The sequence below is a fragment of the Eleutherodactylus coqui genome, chromosome 7, assembly GCF_035609145.1.
Source record: "Eleutherodactylus coqui strain aEleCoq1 chromosome 7, aEleCoq1.hap1, whole genome shotgun sequence".
Taxonomy (NCBI): Eukaryota; Metazoa; Chordata; class Amphibia; order Anura; family Eleutherodactylidae; genus Eleutherodactylus; species Eleutherodactylus coqui.
The window spans coordinates 100,187,506-100,204,300 of NC_089843.1; the positions used below are offsets into that span (position 1 = coordinate 100,187,506).

A 16,795-nucleotide genomic window follows, 5' to 3' on the forward strand; every position below is an offset into this window, starting at 1 on the left:
ATTCTGTTTTATCCAAGAGCATACGCCAAAACTGAGAAGCTAGTTTGGCCATGCTACGGCTTCGTATTACTCAGAGACTGGGTTCACACCAGTGTTTGGACTTAGTCTGAGTTTCCGTTTTCCTGCTCCATTTCAAGAATAGGGCCATGAAATCCCTGTCTAGATAGCTCTATCCTATGGCGGAATCAAACACCACCGGACTGACTTGATTGACTACAATTAGATCTGCTCGACTTCTATTCAGCTTTCTATAATTTTAGTAGATTAAATAGTGTAGCATGCTGTGCGAATTCATCTGGGAATTTTTGCCAGTCCTGGAGGTTCTGATAAAAGCCTCCACTGCAAATATGACCCTGCCCTTAGGCTTTATTCAAACAAAAGATGAACAGCGCCTTATATGGTGGAGTTGTGATACAAAACAACAAGTGCTCTAATGGCAATATGAGAATAAGTGAGGAGCACACTCCCCTGGTGCCAGGCGGGGACCCCTAATGCATCAGGGTAAAACCCGCCTGAACCTATGTGTCCCAGTTAGCTGGTCACACAATCCCCATCCTAATCCAGGATGGCTGGAGAGACGTCTAGGAGAAAAATGCCCACCGGTCTGCGATGGGTATTATCAAAAGAACCAAATCGGGGAACAAAAAAAAGGACTTCGCGCTCCAAGGATTGGGGTGGGAGAAAGTAAACTTCCCAGTAGTCGGGTTGTTACGTGTCAGACACTGGGTCTGTTTTCACAGCAACTGACTCGACGTATGACATGCAACAACCCAACTACTGGGAAGTTTACTTCATCCCACTGGATCCTTGGAGTGCTGAGTCCTTGTTTTGTTCCCTGATTAGGTTTTATACAGACGCGTGTCTGTTTTTGGTCCAGAAAAAGATGGATCGATTGCAATCTGTGTGTCTGTCTGTCGTTTGTATGCATTGCATGTGTCTATTTTTTTTGCTTTACTTGTCATAATTTTTTTCTTATAAAAAAGGAAAAAGGTAGATTTTTATTCTATTGTTGCTAGAGATGAGCGAGCACCAAAATGCTCGGGTGCTCGTTACTCGAGATGAAATTTTCGCGATGCTCGAGGGTTCGTTTCGAGTAACGAACCCCATTGAAGTCAATGGGCGACTCGAGCATTTTTGTATATCGCCGATGCTCGCTAAGGTTTCCATTTGTGAAAATCTGAGCAATTCAAGAAAGTGATGGGAACGACACAGCAACGGATAGGGCAGGCGAGGGGCTACATGTTGGGCTGCATCTCAAGTTCCCAGGTCCCACTATTAAGCCACAATAGCGGCAAGAGTGCCCCCCCTCCCAACAATTTTTACTTCTGAAAAACCCTCATTAGCAATGCATACCTTAGCTAAGCACCACACTACCTCCCACAAAGCACAATCACTGCCTGCATGACACTCCGCTGCTACTTCTCCTGGGTTACATGTTGCCCAACCCCTCCCCCCCCCGCACGACCCAGTGTCCACAGCGCACACCAAAGTGTCCCTGCGCAGCCTTCAGCTGCCCTCATGCCACACCACCCTCATGTCTATTTATAAGTGCGTCTGCCATGAGGAGGAACCGCAGGCACACACTGCAGAGGGTTGGCACAGCCAGGCAGCGACCCTCTTTAAAAGGGGCGGGGCGATAGCCCATAATGCTGTACAGAAGCAATGAGAAATCCAATCCTGTGCCACCTCCATCAGGAGCTGCAAATGTGGGCATAGCAATGGGGGGCATAGCAATGGGGAACCTATGTGCCACACACTATTCATTCTGTCAAGGTGTCTGCATGCCCCAGTCAGACTGGGATTTTTTATAAATAGTCACAGGCAGGTACAACTCCGCAATGGGAATTCCGTGTGCACCCACAGCATGGGTGGCTCCCTGGAACCCACCGGCTGTACATAAATGTATCCCATTGCATTGCCCAGCACAGCTGAGGTAATGTCCGATTAAATGCAGGTGGTCTTCGGCCCACACTGCATGCCCCAGTCTGACCGGGGTTTTTAATACATAGAGACTGGCAGGTACAAATCTCGAATGTGAAGTCCCTGTGGACACACAGCATGGGTGGCTCCCTGGAACCCACCGGCGGTACATAAATATATCCCATTGCATTGCCCATCACAGCTGAGGTAACGTCAGCTTTAATGCAGGTGGGCTAAAAATTACTAGGATTACAATGTAGGCGAGGGCCCGAAAAAATTGGTGTACCAACAGTACAAATGTACTTCAGAAAAATTGCCCATGCCCAAATAAGAGGGCAGGTGAAACCCATTAATCGCTTTGGTTAATGTGGCTTAACTTGTAACTAGGCCTGTAGGCAGCCCAGTTAAAATAAAAATTGGTTCAGGTGCAAGTTTCAACGCTTTATTGAATTGAGAGTTAAAATGTATAAACATTGTTTATAAAAGTTATATGACTGAGCCTTGTGGGCCTAAGAAAAATTGCCCGTTCGGCGTGATTATGTGAGGTTTCAGGAGGAGGAGCAGGAGGAGGAGGATGAATATAATAAACAGATTGATGAAGCTAAAAGGTCCCCGTTTTTTATGGTGATAGAGAACGATGCTTCCATCCGTGGGTGCAGCCTACGTATTGTTTAGGTATCGCTGCTGTCCGCTGGTGGAGAAGAGAACTCGGGGAAATCCAGGCTTTGTTCACCTTTATGATTGTAAGCCTGTCGGCACTGTCGGTTGACAGGCGGGACGCTTATCTGTGATGATTCCCCAAGACGCTAGCCGCAGGACAAGCAAGCACCTCCAGGGCATACAGCGCGAGTTCAGGCCACGTGTCCAGCTTTGACACCCAGTAGTTGTAGGGGGCAGAGGTGTCACGGAGGACGGTCGTGCGATCGGCCACGTACTCCCTCACCATCCTTTTACAGTGCTCCCGCCGACTCAGCCTTGACTGGGGAGCGGTGACACAGTCTTGCTGGGGTGCCATAAAGCTGTCAAAGGCCTTGGACAGTGTTCCCCTGCCTGTGCTGTACATGCTGCCTGATCTTCGCGCCTCCCCTGCGACCTAGCCCTCGGAACTGCGCCTTCTGCCACTAGCGCTGTCGGATGGGAATTTTACCATCAGTTTGTCCGCCAGGGTCCTGTGGTATAGCATCACTCTCGAACCCCTTTCCTCTTTGGGTATGAGAGTGGAAAGGTTCTCCTTATACCGTGGGTCGAGCAGTGTGTACACCCAGTAATCCGTAGTGGCCAGAATGCGTGTAACGCGAGGGTCACGAGAAAGGCATCCTAACATGAAGTCAGCCATGTTTGCCAGGGTACCTGTACGCAACACATGGCTGTCCTCACTCGGAAGATGACTTTCAGGATCCTCCTCCTCCTCCTCCTCCGGCCATACATGCTGAAAGGATGACAGGCAAGCACCATGGGTACCCTCAGCAGTGGGCCAAGCTGTCTCTTCCCCCTCCTACTCATGCTCCTCCCCCTCCTCCTCCTCAACGCGCTGAGATATAGACATGAGGGTGCTCTGACTATCCAATGACATACTGTCTTCCCCCGCCTCCGTTTCCGAGCGCAAAGCGTCTGCCTTTATGCTTTGCAGGGAACTTCTCAAGAGGCATAGCAGAGGAATGGTGACGCTAATGATTGCAGCATCGCCGCTCACCATCTGGGTAGACTCCTCAAAGTTTCCAAGGACCTGGCAGATGTCTGCCAACCAGGCCCACTCTTCTGTAAAGAATTGAGGAGGCTGACTCCCACTACGCCGCCCATGTTGGAGTTGGTATTCCACTATAGCTCTACGCTGCTCATAGAGCCTGGCCAACATGTGGAGCGTAGAGTTCCACTGTGTGGGCATGTCGCACAGCAGTCGGTGCACTGGCAGATTAAACCGATGTTGCAGGGTGCGCAGCGTTGTAGCGTCCATCTAGGACTTGCGCAGATGTGCGCTGAGGCGGCCCACCTTTCCGAGCAGGTCTGACAAGCGTGGATAGCTTTTCAGAAAGCGCTAAACCACCAAATTAAAGACGTGGGCCAGGCATGTCACGTGCGTGAGGCTGCAGAGCCGCCACCAGGTTACGGCCGTTGTCACACATGACCATGCCCGGTTGGAGGCTTAGCAGCGAAAGCCAGCGGTCGGTCTGCTCTGTCAGACCCTGCAGCAGTTCGTGGGCCGTGTGCCTCTTCTATCCTAAGCTGAGTAGTTTCAGCACGGCCTGCTGACGCTTGCCCACCGCTGTGCTGCCACGCCACGCGACACCGACTGCTGGCGACGTGCTGCTGCTGACACATCTTGATTGCGAGACAGAGGTTGCGTAGGAGGAGGAGGAGGGTGGTTTAGTGGAGGAAGCATACACCGCCGCAGATACCAACACCGAGCTGGGGCCCGCAATTCTGGGGGTGGGTAGGACGTGAGCGGTCCCAGGCTCTGACTCGGTCCCAGCCTCCACTAAATTCACCCAATGTGCCGTCAGGGAGATATAGTGGCCCTGCCCGCCTGTGCTTGTCCACGTGTCCGTTGTTAAGTGGACCTTGCCAGTAACCGCGTTGGTGAGGGCGCATACAATGTTGCGGGAGACGTGGTCGTGCAGGGCTGGGACGGCACATCGAGAAAAGTAGTGGCGACTGGGAACTGAGTAGCGCGGGGCCGCCACCGCCATCATGTTTTTGAAAGCCTCCGTTTCCACAAGCGTATACGGCAGCATCTCCAGGCTGATCAATTTGGCTATGTGCGCGTTTAACGCTTCAGCGTGCGGGTGCGTGGCTGCGTACTTGCGCTTGCGCTCAAACACTTGCGCTAGCAACGGCTGGACGGTGCGCTGAGAGACATTGCTGGATGGGGCCGAGGACAGCGGAGGTGAGGGTGTGGGTGCAGGCCGGGAGACGGTAGTGCCTGTGTCCTGAGATGGGGGTTGGATCTCAGTGGCAGGTTGGGGCACAGGGGGAGAGGCAGTGGTGCAAACCGGAGGCGGTGAACGGCCTTCGTCCCACCTTGTGGGGTGTTTGGCCATCATATGTCTGCGCATGCTGGTGGTGGTGAGGCTGGTGGTGGTGGCTCCACGGCTGATCTTGGCGCGACAAACCTTGCACACCACAGTTCGTCGGTCGTCTGCACTCTCAGTGAAAAACTGCCACACCTTTGAGCACCTCGGCCTCTGCAGGGTGGCATGGCGCCAGGGGGCGCTTTGGGAAACAGTTGGTGGATTATTTGGTCTGGCCCTGCCTCTACCCCTGGCCACCGTACTGTCTCTTCCAACCTGCCCTGCTGCTGCACTTGCCTCCCCCTCTGAAGACCTGTCCTGAGTAGGCTTAGCAAACCAGGTGGGGTCAGTCACCTCATCGTCCTGCTGCTCTTCCTCCGAATCCTCTGTGCGCTCCTCCCTCGGACTTACTGCAATTACTACTACCTGAGTGATAGACAACTGTGTCTCATCGTCGTCCTCCTCCTCACCCACTGAAAGCTCTTGAGACAGTTGCCGGAAGTCCCCAGCCTCATCCCCTGGACCCCGGGAACTTTCCAAAGGTTGGGCATCGGTCACGACAAACTCCTCCGGTGGGAGAGGAACCATTGCTGCCCATTCTGGGCAGGGGCCCGAGAACAGTTCCTGGGAGTCTGCCTGCTCCTCAGAATGTGTCATTGTAATGGAGTGAGGAGGCTGGGAGGAAGGAGGAGCAGCAGCCAGAGGATTCAGAGTTGCAGCAGTGGACGGCGTAGAACTCTGGGTGGTTGATAGATTGCTGGATGCACTTTCTGCCATCCACGACAGGACCTGCTCACACTGCTCATTTTCTAATAAAGGTCTACCGCGTGGACCCATTAATTGTGAGATTAATCTGGGGACGCCAGAAACGTGCCTCTCTCCTAATCCCGCAGCAGTCGGCTGCGATACACCTGGATCAGGAGCTCGGCCTCTGCCCACACCCTGACTTGGGCCTCCGCGTCCTCGCCCACGTCCACGTCCTCTAGGCCTACCCCTACCCCTCAGCATGGTGTATTACCAGTAGTGCAGAAACAGAACGCTGTAATTAAATGTGCCGCTTATTGGCCTGTGGTTGGAGGCTGACTTCGCTTACAGAACGCACAGCAGAGCCAGGAAAGAATTTTGCGCAAGCCTGTAGTGAGACGTAGGTGCGTATGACTGAGCTAGTGGAATTCACCGCGCAGAAGTAGTCAAGTGTCCAAAGGCCACTAGTAGGCCTTAAGTATTTTGCTTCTATTTTTTTAAAGGCTGAGCTGAGACAGCAGACAGATACTGTAGGCAGCGTATATATGTATACTGTTTCCCTCTGGACGGGATGACGGCGGTGATGTAACGGGCAATGCAGAGCCAGGAAACAATTTTGCGCAAGCCTGCTGTGACACTTAGCTGCGTAATAATTAGGACTACTACCCCCAGCAGAGACGCAGTACACTCAAGACGGTCACAGGCAGCCCAAAGATAGTATTTTTCCCAAATTTGTTTGAAAAAGCCCACTGCCTATATAGACAGTATATCTCTTTCATCTTTCCCACTGTCCCTGCCTCATCAGTACTGGCCCTATACTATGTAAAATTACTGCAGACTGTTTCCCTCTGGACGGGATGACGGTGGTGATGTAACGGGCAACGCAGAGCCAGGAAACAATTTTGCGCAAGCCTGCTGTAACACTTAGCTGCGTAATAATTAGGACTACTACCCCCAGCAAAAACGAAGTACACTCAAGATGGTCACAGGCAGCCCAAAGATAGTATTTTTCCCAAATTTGTTTGAAAAAGCCCACTGGCTATATACACAGTATATCTCTTTCACCTTTCCCGCTGTTCCTGCCTCACTAGTACTGGCCCTATACTCTGTACAATGACTGCAGACTGAGGACGCAATGCTCTGCACGCCCGATACACAAAAAAAATAAATTGTGCAACACTGCTCACAGCAGCCTCAACAGTACTGCACACGGTCAGATGTGCCCCTAAGAAGGACCGTTGGGGTTCTTCAAGCCTAAAATAACTCCTAACACTCCCTATAGCAGCAGCAGCATCAGCAGCACTGTCCCTGATCTCTGTCAGAATGCATGTCAGAATGCATCTGTGGCGAGCCGCGGGAGGGGCCGATTTTTATACTCGGGTGACACCTGATCTCGCCAGCCACTCACTGCAGGGGGGTGGTATAGGGCTTGAACGTCGCAGGGGGAAGTTGTAATGGCTTCCCTGTCTTTCTATTGGCCAGAAAAGCGCGCTAACGTCTCAGAGATGAAAGTGAAAGTAACTCGAACATCGCGTGGTGCTCGCCTCTAGTACCGAGCATCCCGAACACGCTAATACTCGAACGAGTATCAAGCTCGGACGAGTACGTTCGCTCATCTCTATTGCTTAACAGTTATCCATGAAGAAAGGAAGACACACGGATGTCGTCTCCATTTGTGCCCTTTGTGTTTTTTTTTGCGAATCCACTGACCTGAAAGGGAAGACTGTTGGCTGAGAAATTGAATAGAACATGCTACGATTTTTTTATTTTTAACATGGATTATGGGTCTGTATTTAAAAATACTGTAATGGGACTGTGATAGTGCCAGTGTCCTCCTTGGAGGAGCAATTGGGTCCCTTGTAGCATCATGGCCCATTCGTGTGACTGCAACTTCTATACCCCTTCCTAAACAACCATCGTAAACAAAATATATGAACATCAGGTGACCATAGTGGATGCGATATCACTATGGCGTGAGTGAATTGTCATCGCTAATAAGGTCACAACACTAAGAGGATCTGTAAAAAAGTACTTGCAGTGGGTAAGCAGTCAGCTGAGATGGTGAGTTAAGGAAGTTATGAGATCCCCAGTTTATTACATTTTTCTACAGACGCAACAATACAATTTACGTTTAGGTTCTTTATATTTTTATTTTATGTATAAAAACGCAATAAGTGAGTGGAAAAAATGTGGTTCTTTTTTGTGGTTCTCACTAGGGGACTGGACCATGCAATCATTTGTATAATACACAAAAATACTGTTTTACACTGATAATCAGAAATTTAGACTCTGCATCTAGGCTTCTATAGATCGCACACTGGGAGATTATTGTTAGGCCCCTAGCTACTATTTCAACTTTTGGGGATTTCAGCAAACACCTCAACATTGCATTGTCGATCAAAGTTCGTTGAAACGAGCGAAAGTGAGTGATAATTGTTACGTGTAAAAGCGAAGCCATCATACATAATTTGTTGATTTTTTGTTGGTCTCTGAGTTTCAGCTTGCATAAAAATAGTCGCTAGTTCATCTGCTTGTCCTTAGGTTTAAACAGCAGTTGTTCAGTCGTTCAAACAACTTGAGGGGAAGCTGATTGTTTGCCCAGCTAAACAAAATGATTTAATCAAAACTCATTCTACATACTGCTACAGTAGACAATGGCTTTTTCTTTGCACTAATTAAAAAACTCCCACCTAGGGATTCTTTGTATATACACACACCAACCTGAGCAAACAATAGTCCACTTATCTTTACATATAAGCACTACCAAATGACCCAGGGAATGAGCAAAATGACGAGGAATTCAAACAATTATCTCTACGTGTAAACGCTCTTTGAAAGCAAAGAAATTGAGTCATTCATTTATTTAAATGACAATCGTTGTGCATAAATGGGCCTTTACATTGCACAGATTGGAGTTACCTCCGATCCTGGCCGTTAAGGCAGGAGCTCCGCTATGCGTATCAGCCACACTTCTGCCATTGATCTCGCAGCTACACTGGCAGTGTCATAAAGCACACAACAACCCTCACCCAGGACAGAAATATACGGCTTTCCAGGACAGGGCAAATAAGTATAATACTTACATCCATGGACTCAGCGGGTCACCTACTTTCAGCCCATGAACTGAAAATCAGACAACCCCTCTAATACCTCTCTGCTAAATATTATAAGATCCTGATTTGGGCAAAATTGTTTTCAGTTTAGAAAGTGATGGTTTGTATTTGGTTCTTTGGGACCCGTCATCAGCACTAATCCTCTTTTTATCAACGTTTTGTTGTTTTGCACTCAAATCTGTTAAATATTTTAAAACTAAAATGCATTCGAAGCACATTCCCCGAGTAACAGAACACCGGGTGTGTGACCAGAACATATTGTGTGCTCACATAGCCCCCGAGCCCGTATTGAAGACACTATTAACCATTCCAATATCCCCCTCTTACCTTTTAGTACATAAGGTATCATTAAATAGTGCCCCGACACATTTTTTGTAAAAGAAATTAGATGAAATGTAACTAGAGGAGTTATTTGATATAGAAGGTTTGGCACCAATTTAGTACTAACGGGATCAGAAATAAATTTTACAATTCTGCATCTGTGCTGCAGTACTGCTCTGCAGGAAATCCATAACAAGGGAAAAATGTTTTACTGTTTAATATTATTTATATTTTATCTTATTTTAGGCCCAAAATGACATATGTTCTGATTACATTTTATTATAAATATTTATTGAGATCAGAGCTCATTTTTTTTCTTATCAATCTATCCATTTAGTCATGTCCGACTCTCGGTGACTTTATAGACTAACATTCTCCATTCTTCCCTGTCAAGCACTGCTTGTTTCAACTGCTTGATGCACATACTGGTATCCATTCTGATGGTGTTGAGCCACCGTATTCTTTGTTGGGCCCTTTCTTCTGGTTCCACTGGTCATTCCCAACATTATTGACTTTTCTAGTGAGTTTGCACACATGACATGGCTAAGGTCAGTCCGTCGCAGTCTAGTGACTTTAGCTTCTAGCGATGGCTCTGGTCTTATCCAACCCATTTTTTCTGATACAAGGCTCCAGATCACCTGCAAAACAATACCATTAAAGGGTTACTCTCATCTCAGACAGTTATGACTAAGATGTGCATATCTGGCTGCATGTTGTAGCAAGTGGTAGCTGGAACTAGGGAAGCTAACCATAAAACATAGAAAATTGATGGAAGAAAAAGACCACATGGTCCATATCTAGCCTGCCCTTACATTATTTCCTTTCGATCTCTCTCTAGGCCAGTGGCACACGAATAGAATTGCATTGCAGAATTCCGTGGTCAGTGTCCGCACCAGAATCGAATTGCGATTTCTGCCAGCGTAGAAAAAAATCGCAACATGTTAGATCTTAAACAGCTGGGATATGAGGTTTCTCCGATGCTTACTGTTTGAGCAAGTACCAAGCTGTTATCCAACAGTCAAGCACCCACTCCTCATTCCTAATGGTCACTGTAAAAATGTATATGGGGAGTCGTTAGGGGGTTAAGACAAGCAATTTTTTTTACAGACCAATGTTCCGTGGGAAAAAAAAAGGACGCGGATTAGGTCAAATTGTGCATTGGTATTAATTTTAGGTTGTTTGGCTAAATTGTATCGGGAGAGCTGAACTAAGCCTCTACCTCAGGTGAAGGAAGACCTAGCTACACCTCTGATTTTAACTTTGTCTATACTGGGAATTTGGTGGTCTGTTACAGAACATCTGATCATTAAAAAAAGATATATATGAAGAAATACATCAGTAAGTAATTTGGGACCTATTTTAATTAAAAGACAAGATAGTATTCATAGATAGATATCATCTTTTATGATCCATGTTGTTGAGTAATTATTGTTTTTTTGTTAGGAAAGTGGACTAAAAAATGAAGTAAATATAATTCTCTTCTCTGACCATGGAATGACGGATATATTCTGGATGGAGAAAGTGATAGAGCTGGCAAAATATATTGATTTTAATGACATTGTACAAATAAAAGACAGAGGTCCTGTTGTGAGTCTATGGCCTGCAGAGGGTAAGCACACCAAGGTATGTGGTGCCATTCCTGAGCTATGCATTAACCCCTTGAGTTTCTTACCACCCTGTCATACCCACCAGGGCAGGTTTTTTTAGATGGTCTAATCATTTAATTTCAACTAATTTTGCAGTCGTGTTCCAAGAGCCATAACTCTTTCATTTTTCCATTGGCACGGCCATATGAGGGCTTGTTTTTTGCAGGACAAGTTGTACTTTTTGATGGCATCATTTTTGGGTATATATAATGTATTGCATAACTTTTGTAAAAAAATTTGTAGGGAGATTGGGGAAAAAAAGAGAAATTCTGCCATTTGTTTTTTGGATTTCATATTTATGGCGTTCAGCGTGCAGAATAAATAGTGTGATATCATTATTCTCTGCTGACTACTGATAGCCAGTCTCCCGCTCTAACTGCCAGATGCGAAGAAACCTCAGATCCTGACAGTTTAACCCCTTACATGCTACAATCAATAGCAATTGCAGCATTTAAGCAGATGACAAGAGGAGGGCGCTCCTTCTGTCATCTATTGGCACCCAGCAGTCAGATTGCAAGTTACAAATGGGTTCCAATGACAGGTTGAAGCCTGACAAAGGCCGCTGTGTCTGTTTTTGTGGGAAAAAAATAACACATTTTTCCCCACAAAAATGGGTTTTTAAATGGATAAAATACCAAATAAAACTTTACAACTCTTCCTGCAAAAAACAAAAAAATACCACAGCTTAGTCGCCGGAAAATTACAAATTTAATCGGGCTTATAATGCGGCGATGCAGATTCAATTATTTTTCTTTAAAAACATGCTTTTGCTGAACTTGGTATTGCAATAATCGTGCTGATCCTGATAAGAACATTATTATGTTATTTATACTGAATAGTGAATGCCGTAAAAACAAAACCAAAAAACAATGGCAGAATTTCGAAGGGTTTTTTTCTCCCTCCCCACTACTCCCCCCCAAAAATAAATAAAGAAAAATTATACAATACGTGTAAGCCAGAGTGGTGCCATTAAAAAATACAACTTGTTTCACATACAGTGATGTTAACAAGTTATGGCTCTTGCAATGCGACTATGACAAACGCTTGGTTTCTTAAAGCAAAAAATAGGGTGGTCACAAAGGGGTTAAACTTTACCACATTTTCGCTGTGGCATCAGTTGTATTCTGGTGGCCATTCATGTTTTAATAAATAGTAAATATTTATTTCTATAGCGCTAACATATTCCACATCACTTTAGAAGTCAGTGGGAACATGCACAAAATAAGACCTAACATACAGTACTAAACCGACAGACAGTTTGAACCATAGGGGTGAAGTCCCTGCACACAGGAGCTTACAATCTATGAGAAAATAGGGGTGACACAAGGTGCAAGTGCTTGTTCTATACAATGGTCCAGCCATTTTTTTTATAAGATAGCTATGCATAAAGCTGTATAAACCAGTCACCGGTTGTATCTCTGTATATGCAGGTAAGAAGTGCATTAGGGTGTTTGGAGGATGCAGTGGGATGAGGGGGCTCAGGTTTCCAAGAGAGATCGTAGAAGCGGGGTAAATGGAGGAAAGTTAGATTAGGGATGTGTTTTTAAGGCACACTTAAAGCCGTGGCCGTTGGGAATTAACCCCTTCCCGCTGTAGGACATACAGTTATGTCCTGCGGGATTGGGGTATTATGAAGAGAGATCGCGGGGTGATCTCGCGGGGGCTGGCTGAAGCAGTGCTATTAACCCTTCTGACAGCGGCATTTAAATCCCCCGAACATCGTCCTGCATGGCCCCCCTCATTATGAGATCACAGGAAGCCGTGCAGGTGCCATGGCAGCCGGGGGCCTTCAGAAAGGCCCCAGAGCTGTCATGACAGAATGCCTTTCAAGCCATCCGTGTGGGGTGGCTTGATTGCCTGCCGGATGGCAGTATGATGTAATCCTGTGGCATTACATCATACTGCAGGAGCGATCAAAACATCACTAGATTGAAAAAAAAAGAGTAAAAATCAGAACACTAAAGTTTTACAAAATAGTTTTAAAAAAAGTAATAACATTTCAAAACACTCGTCTTTTGCCGTATTTAGAATAAAGGAATCTAAATAATAAAACAAAAATACATATTTGGCATCACTGTGTCTGTAAAAGTCTAATCTATCAAAGTAACGTATTATTTACCCCGCATGGTGAACGTTGTCCGGGAAGAAAAAAAAAAAGCATATTTTTCATTTTACTTCACTTAAAATTTTTTAAAAGTTTTTCAGTACATTAAATAGTACTACTGAAAAATACAACTCGTCCTGCAAAAAAACAAGCCCTCATACATCAATGGATAAAGGAGTTACGTTTTTTTGTTTTTTAAAGGGGTGAGGAAAAAACGAAAATAGGAGAAAAAAGGGCCACATCAAGGGGTTAATCCAATTTAGATAGCCCAGAGATAAGGTGTTATGTTATCTATGTGCAAAAAGCAAATGGAGATGCGACAAAAACAAACTGAAACCCAAAATATTTTTCTCTTTATGGAATGATATAACATTTTACTGGAATCTACAAATACTCATAAAGCCACATGGTATTAAGCAGAGGAGAAGCTTGTCCTAAAAGTGGATGTAGGCTTAGGTCAACTCCCTTTTGTTACAAGAAGCCTCCAACAATGAGCTGATTACGGGGGTGCTGCAGCTGTGACCCCAATCGATCATCAGCGCCACAAAAGGTGATTAAGCTGTATTAACCAGAAGCCAAAAACCTCTTTAATCCCTCTCTGCTTAATTTAAGATTAGAGATGAGCGAGTATACTGGAGCAAGTAGTGCCTTAGCCAAGTATCTCCCCGCTCATCTCTAAAGATTCGGGGGTCCGGCGTGGGTGACAGGTGAGTTGCAGCTGGGAGCAGGGGGTAGCGGGGGCGGGGCGGGGCGGGCGGGGGGGGGGGGGGCGGGCGGGGGGGGGGGGGGGGGAGGGGAAGAGATCTCCTCTCCGTTTCTCCCCGCTCTCCCGCGCCGCTCCCTGCCGGCCCCCAAATCTTTAGAGACGAGCGGGGAGATACTCTGCTAAGGCACTACTCGCTCGAGTAATGTGCCTTAGCGAGTATACTCGCTCATCTCTATTTAGGATCTTGATTTTTGAGAAGATTCCTTTTTTTTCAAATTTAGGTTGAATAACAAAGGATTTATATATATTATCTATTGATATATAAACTGATATATTAGTTTACCTAAAGAATCAAATGCAAACCATCTTTTGTCAAACTTTTGTGTCTTGCTAGAAATGAACCCGTAATGTCATTTTACACTGAAGCTCTGTTAAACATTTCAAGACTAAAATGCATTCGAAGCACATTCTATGAGTAACTGAACACCTAGTGTGTGACCAGAACACATTTTGTATTCACATAGTCCCCCGAGCCCCTAATAAAAACATTATTAGCAGCCTAGTATGTCCTACATAGACATCGTGCACATATACTGTATATTAATGTAATTACTGTCAAATACTGCGCCTGACACATTTTGTGGAAAGTAATATAGTTCACATCTCACTAGATAAATTATGTGATATAGGGTGTTGGCACTAGTTTGGCACTGGAGGGATCAGAAATGAAGTTTAAAATTTAACATCTGTGCAAGAAATCTATAATAACTGGAAAAAAGGCTTTACTATTATTATCCGTATGTTATCCTTGTGTCTTTTTTTAGGCCCAAAATTATGTGCTGATTACATTTTTATCATATCTTTAGAGAGATCAGAGTCCTGTTTTCTTACGCATTACATGGCGTTACGCCCAAGCTGGATTGCACATAATTTGGTGTTCTAAAAAGACGGATATCCAGACGATATACTAACACAGAAAACACAAAATATTTATTATCTAAACAAGAAGTGGGGGAACAGGAAATCTGACCCTAACCTACTAATGTGAAGATCCTACCCAAAAATGGAGCACTTATCCTGATAAGGGCGACCCCATGTCAGGAAGCGGAGGTAACCCTGACTCTCCTTAGAGATACTAAACAAGCACAAAATGAACCAGATGAAATACCAATGCAGAAATAGCAACGAGTCAGGAGACAGATGTTATAACACCCAAAATATCCTTAACACCATAAAGACTTATCTGAGAGTAGAAGAGGACAGGAACCGCAAAACTGACTAGAAATGTGTACAGACAGGTGCTGATTGGCTGGCTAAGACACAGCCCTCCCTGCTGACCAATCCAACCACACACCAGTAGAGAAGTACTCAGGTCAGCATCAAACACTTAAATGACACTAAGCATGCGCCCGATGAGTGGATCATGTGGGCCAGGGCTGGTGCCGTGACATCATCCTGATCAGACACGGCCAGCGAGCTGTGACACAGTTACTATTGACCGCAATGGATGGTCCTTTGGAAGACCTAAAAAGTCATGCACTAAAGTGAGAGATGGTCTCTGTAGCCACTCTGACTGACAATTCTCTCAGGATGTTTAAAAATAAATTTCATAAAGCACATAATCGCTTGTGGATATTATTGGGTGGAAAAAACAACTGAAAATGAATATTTGTAGGCTGCTCAAATTAATTAATTTTTAGTGTGACCGGGTACCATGTCTTCTCACAATGTTTTGTGGCATTTGACAGGTGTACAACCAGTTGAAAGAAGTCCAGCACATGGCTGTCTATGAAAAAGACCAAATTCCAGACCGATTTTATTACAGGAAGGGAAAATTTGTGGCTCCATTAACTTTGGTAGCTGAACAAGGCTGGTTCATAGCTGAGGTAGGCATGAAGCAGGCAATTCTAGTTTTTGTTTGTATGTTTCGTACAGTACTTTTCCATTCTGTTTTATTTAGAGTAAAGAGAAACTTCCCTTTTGGAATAATGGCACAGCGCCTAATCAAGGCTGGCAGCATGGGTGGCATGGATATGACAATGAGTTGATGGACATGAGAGCATTCTTTTTGGCATCTGGCCCAGGTAATTACTGATATAGATGTTTGCCCTTTATGATGATGATCCAAGTTAGCCTGTCCCACAACATAACAAAGTGATAAAATGGATTGTACACATGGAAACTAAGGCTGCCTGCACACGCCATTGCCGGATTCCACATGCGAGAGCCCGCAGCGAAATCCACCCCTGACAGCAGCCAGTGTTTGTGCGTATCTGTCTCTTTTCTTCTTCATCTGTACTGCAGTAGTACAAGGTAGGGTTTCAGCCAGCATGCAAACACAAATCTTTCTATTCTTCAACTAGAAGCAGAGATCTTGACAAGAAGTTGAAACTCAAAGTATATTAGAAAACAATACACATTTTCATTGTACAATTTCATTAATTTTTTATCAGTTTCTTCAAAACACATTAGCCGTGGGATAGCTATGGCATACTAAAATTGCTGAAGTGGTTAATGCTTTCATTTTCTGTTTCAGATTTTAAAGAGAACTACAGATCTGCACCAATCAAAGCAGTCGATGTTTACAATGTAATGTGCAAAGTCCTGGGTATGGAGCCACAGCCTAACAATGGATCATGGTCCAGGGTGGAGAGCATGTTGAGAAATGAAGCACATCCTACTATCCTGAACTCTTTCACAATGATATTCCTTCTCTTCACACTTGTAGCACAATGGATTTAGCAATTGTTTTCTAGGATTTCTTTTCTAGCATTGATAATAAGGGATTTTCTAACATTTTTATCTTTCATATAAAATATTAAATTTTAGCACGTTTAACAATATTTTGGCAACAGCTGTAATTACTTTTTGCTTGTTCTGTCTGACACTAAACAACCCTATACTGCATAACTGCCATCATTGTCTTGTTGTATGTAATTTAAAGGGGTTGTCTGACAAAGACATCCCTTGTTCATATGCTTGATTTGGGCATATGGACGTCAAAGAAGGTGCTTGGGACCCCTCTCTAAACCAGACCTGACAGCTGCTAACAAGTTGCAACTCTCACTCTGGTGAACTCAAACCGTCTACGCTTTAGTGACTACTGTAGGGAAATGTCAGGCAGCAGTTTTGTCAGGGGATGTACATGGCCCAAATTAAAGGGGTTGTCTGTGGGGAGAGAGTGTGTGGGCAGCAAGCTGTAGTACAGCTCAACACTACTATTTGTTTTTGGG

General features: G+C 45.2%; 1 protein-coding gene across 1 annotated transcript in view; it reads left to right on the forward strand.

The window, feature by feature from the left end:
- Window positions 1-16,440, forward strand: part of ENPP6 (ectonucleotide pyrophosphatase/phosphodiesterase 6) — a 33,873-nt gene extending 17,433 nt beyond the window's left edge. The window contains exons 5-8 of the mRNA XM_066573476.1: window positions 10,550-10,729; window positions 15,311-15,448; window positions 15,523-15,646; window positions 16,099-16,440. Of these exons, the coding sequence (XP_066429573.1) occupies window positions 10,550-10,729; window positions 15,311-15,448; window positions 15,523-15,646; window positions 16,099-16,304 (648 nt within the window). The 3' untranslated portion in view covers window positions 16,305-16,440. The remainder of the gene's footprint in view (window positions 1-10,549; window positions 10,730-15,310; window positions 15,449-15,522; window positions 15,647-16,098) is intronic.
- Window positions 16,441-16,795: the final 355 nt, after the last annotated feature.